This window comes from Palaemon carinicauda, chromosome 2, assembly GCF_036898095.1.
Source record: "Palaemon carinicauda isolate YSFRI2023 chromosome 2, ASM3689809v2, whole genome shotgun sequence".
Taxonomy (NCBI): domain Eukaryota; kingdom Metazoa; phylum Arthropoda; class Malacostraca; order Decapoda; family Palaemonidae; genus Palaemon; species Palaemon carinicauda.
This window is the reverse complement of record NC_090726.1, coordinates 63,679,532-63,683,113: the sequence shown is the minus strand read 5'-3', so window position 1 is coordinate 63,683,113 and position 3,582 is coordinate 63,679,532. Positions and strand designations below refer to the sequence as shown.

Here is a 3,582-nt window from a genome sequence, read left to right as displayed (position 1 = left end):
AGGTGTGGTAATAGGTTTGTAGCTTCAATATACCACTTTGCAGATCTTGATCCATCTAGGAAGGCTCGCCTTACTTCAATTGTCTTTTGGACGTTACAGTAGGCAGCCATTTGATTCTTGATGGTTTTAAGTGAAGGTTGTAGAGTGATGCTTATAGTCTGGCACATTAAGGCTGATTTGGCTAGGTAATCGGCTTCGTCATTGCCAGAGATTCCGGTTTGACTTGGAATCCAATTCAAGGTTACTTGCCTGTTGTTGCTTTGGTGGGCTAAGGCTAGGAATTGAATTGCTGTGATAAGGTAAACATTCTCTGTGGGTTCTTTGTTGCTGAGAGCCAGGATGGCTCCTCTGGAGTCCGTGTGGATTCTTGTGTTTCCTTCTTGTAGGTTGGCAGAGTGTTCTAGGGCTTTTGCAATAGCCACTAGCTCAGTTTGTAGTGTGGAGGCATGGTTAGAAAGTCTCCAATTTTCTCTATATCCTGATGGAGAGACAACTGCTGCAGGGATTGCGCGGTCAAGTGATCCATCAGTATAGTAGATGTTAGGTGCAGGTGTGTTCCTGATTGCATTTTTTGGAGCTTCAGTGAGTTGTTCTGGTGTGCAGAGGGCTTTGCTTGCTGCTGGTAGGATGGTGACGTTGTATTTGATGGGGTCCTGGGCCCAAGGGGCAGGAGTGCTGTAGCCATCGTGCTTTTGTTGTCCCTTGGTTTTGTGGGCCTCATTTTGCATTTACACTTTTCTGAGGGTGTCTAGCAATTTCTTTGCATGAGAGTTTGGTGGGTCTATCTCTTCCACTAGAGGTAGAAGTCTTTTAAATTTGATGTTGAGTGGGCTTGTCCTGTCTGCGATGATTGACTTGAATATAATGCTGCTATTCCTGATGTCAATCCTGGCTGAAAGGGAAATTAGGTTAGTTTCTGCTCTAAATAAGCAGAGTCTAGTCCACATTGGAGAGCCACTGATGAGTCTCATGGTGTTGTTTTGCACCACTTCCAATGATGCTTTTTGGGTGTCAGTCAGTGTGGTGAGTGTAAGTGCTGCATAATCGATGTGGGATCGAATTGCTTATAGATAAAACAGTCTTAGGAGGTTGTTTGATACTCCTTGTTTAAGGAAGGTCATTCGTCTCATGGCTGATAGACGAATCTTTGTCTTATCTCTGAGGTAGGTTACTTCATTAGCTGGTGATAAGGTTTTGTTGATGATTACTCCAAGGTACATGAATTGGTTTACCCATTCAATGGCTTCGCCCCTCAGAGTGAAGCTCTGAGGTTTTTGCGGGTGTCTTATAGCCATGGCTTTAGTTTTGTTGGTGTTGATCTTTAGGCCAAGGTCGTTGCACTTGGCCTGGATCATGTCCAGTGCGTTTTGGGTAGCGTTCCTTGCGTGTGCTTTGGTTGGGCATATGATACATATGTCGTCAGCATATATAAAGATTTCCACTCCGTTTGGGAGGTTTAGAGTGGCTAAGTTCTCCATCAGTAGATTGAATAGGTAGGGGCTTAATGTGCCTCCTTTTGGCGTTCCGTTTTCTTGGGAGATGAATTCGGTGGTTTTTCCTTGGAAAGTGACTTTGGCTTCTCGGTTCAGTGTGTAGTTCCGAGTCCATGCCAGTAAATGTCCTTTTACTCTTTTTCAACAAGTGTAAAGAGGATAGCAGGTGAGCTGGCTAGCTCAAAGGCTTTCTCGAGAGCGAGAAAGATGACAAAAGCTTTTTTTCATTAATTGTTGTAAGGACATCTGTGATGCATTCTTAAGTGTCTATGCCACTCCTGTAGGCATATAGGTGGTGATGTAGTTGGCCTATTTTCCATTGCAATCTGTTGAGTACCATTCTCTCAGCTACTTTCTCGGTGCAGCTAATCAAAGCTATGCGTCGGTAGGTGTCTGGTTCCTTGGGTTTTGGGAGGGGTTTGGTGTCCTGTTGGTTCCATGTAGTTGGGCATAGTCTTTCTATGTGTCCTGTGATCAAGTGCAAGTACACTAACTTTGCGTGGCTTCCCATGCTCCTCAGCATGCTGTATGTGATGAAGTCGGCTCCAGGGGCAGTGTCCTTTCTGCCTTTTGCAAGGGCCGTATTAAGTTGCTCCATGGTGTAGGGGCTGTCGGTATCATCTCTCATGTTGCAGGCGGTTTCAATGATATTGTTCCTGATTGGAAGCAGTGTTCTCTGCCTGTTTATAGTTTGCAGAGGTAGGTTTGTGCTTTTTGCTCTGTCAGCAAAGTTGTTGCCAATTCTGTTGGCCTCAGCTAATGGGTCTGGGTGTGTGACTCTGGGTGTGCTATACTTACCAGAGACTTTGTTGAACCAGCCCCATATATTAGCTAGGGATGTGCTGAAGTTAGCTTCATGGCACCATGAATACCATTTGTCTGTTTTGACTTCCAGTGATACTTGCACGGAGTGTTTGATGATTTCCACAGCTAGATCATGAAGTTCATCAGTTCTGTATCTCCTGAAAAGTTTCCTGGTTCTGTTGATTCTGGTATTCATTTCTTTGATGCAGCTGTTGTAGTACCAGGCGTCGGCGTGTTTCCTTTCAGAATGCTTTTTCTGTGGCATTGAAACACTGGCGGCTGCATCTAGTTGTTTGTTGAAGTCAAGTGATAGAGTGGAAATATCAATGTGAGGGTTCTTGATGTATTCCAGAGCCCATACTGTCATAGCTGTTTCGAATTTTTCCCAGTTAGCAAACTCTGGGCTCCACCTTTTAGCGGGTGGAGGAGGAGGGGGGTATTTTTCCAATTCGAGTTTAACTTCTATGGCAAGGTGCATACTCGTTAGTACAGGATGCAGTTGCCATTTGGCGTCTCTTTGTATGGCACTAGAAAGGAAGGTAAGGTCTAAGCGACCTCCTTTTAGGTGAGTGGCTTCTGTAACGTTGTTAAGCAATGTTACATCAGGATATTCTTGTAGTAGGGCATGCAAGTGTCTGCCTGTTTGATTTGTTGCTGATATTGAGTTCAGGAATGGGTGGTGGGCGTTGAAATCGCCTGTAATTATTGAGCCGTCCTTGGAGGCGGCGGCGAAGAGTGCCTCTGCATTGATGCTTTTTGCTGGGGACTTGTAGATGTTGTGGACTGTGAGAGTTGTGGCTAGCAGAGATATCTGAACACTGAGTGTCTCTGCCTCTGTCCCACAGTCGATGCTAGGTGCTATTTTGGAGGGGATGCTGCTTTTGACAAGAGTGGTAAGTCCTCTTGTCGTTAGTGATTGATACGTAGTGTGCACTTTGTATCCTGAACGCAAATGGTGTGTTCTCATTTAGCAGAGTTTCTTGCAGTGCAATTATGTCTGGTTCTTGCTCTGAAGTTTGGGATTACAGAAATGCGAACTTATTGCGGAGTCTGCACATGTTCCATTGGAGCACTTTCACTTGGGTGTTGTGGTGGGTGTTTTGGTTGTTGTGAGTGGTTGTATTAGGATCGTTTGCTGGAGGGCTATGAATGGAATTGAGCTTGAAGTTCAAGGGCGGCGTTATCAAAAACAAAGTCATCAAGAGACTTCTGGGTGAACTTAATTTTACGGGATCGCAAAAAGTTGCGGAGAATATTACTAATGGCTGCTAGAAGAGCATCCATG

The 3,582-nt window shown here is 44.9% G+C and overlaps 1 protein-coding gene across 1 annotated transcript; it reads right to left on the bottom strand.

The window, feature by feature from the left end:
• Nucleotides 1-1,752: 1,752 nt before the first annotated feature.
• LOC137617130 (uncharacterized) lies at nucleotides 1,753-3,264 on the bottom strand. Its single transcript, XM_068346983.1, has one exon. The coding sequence runs from the start codon at nucleotides 3,262-3,264 to the stop codon at nucleotides 1,753-1,755; it is 1,512 nt and encodes a 503-aa protein (XP_068203084.1).
• Between the last annotated feature and the right edge of the window lie 318 nt (nucleotides 3,265-3,582).

Excerpts from the sequence above, each read along its gene's own strand:
- LOC137617130 (XM_068346983.1), bottom strand. The coding sequence starts at position 3,264 with ATGAGAACACACCATTTGCGTTCAGGATACAAAGTGCACACTACGTAT.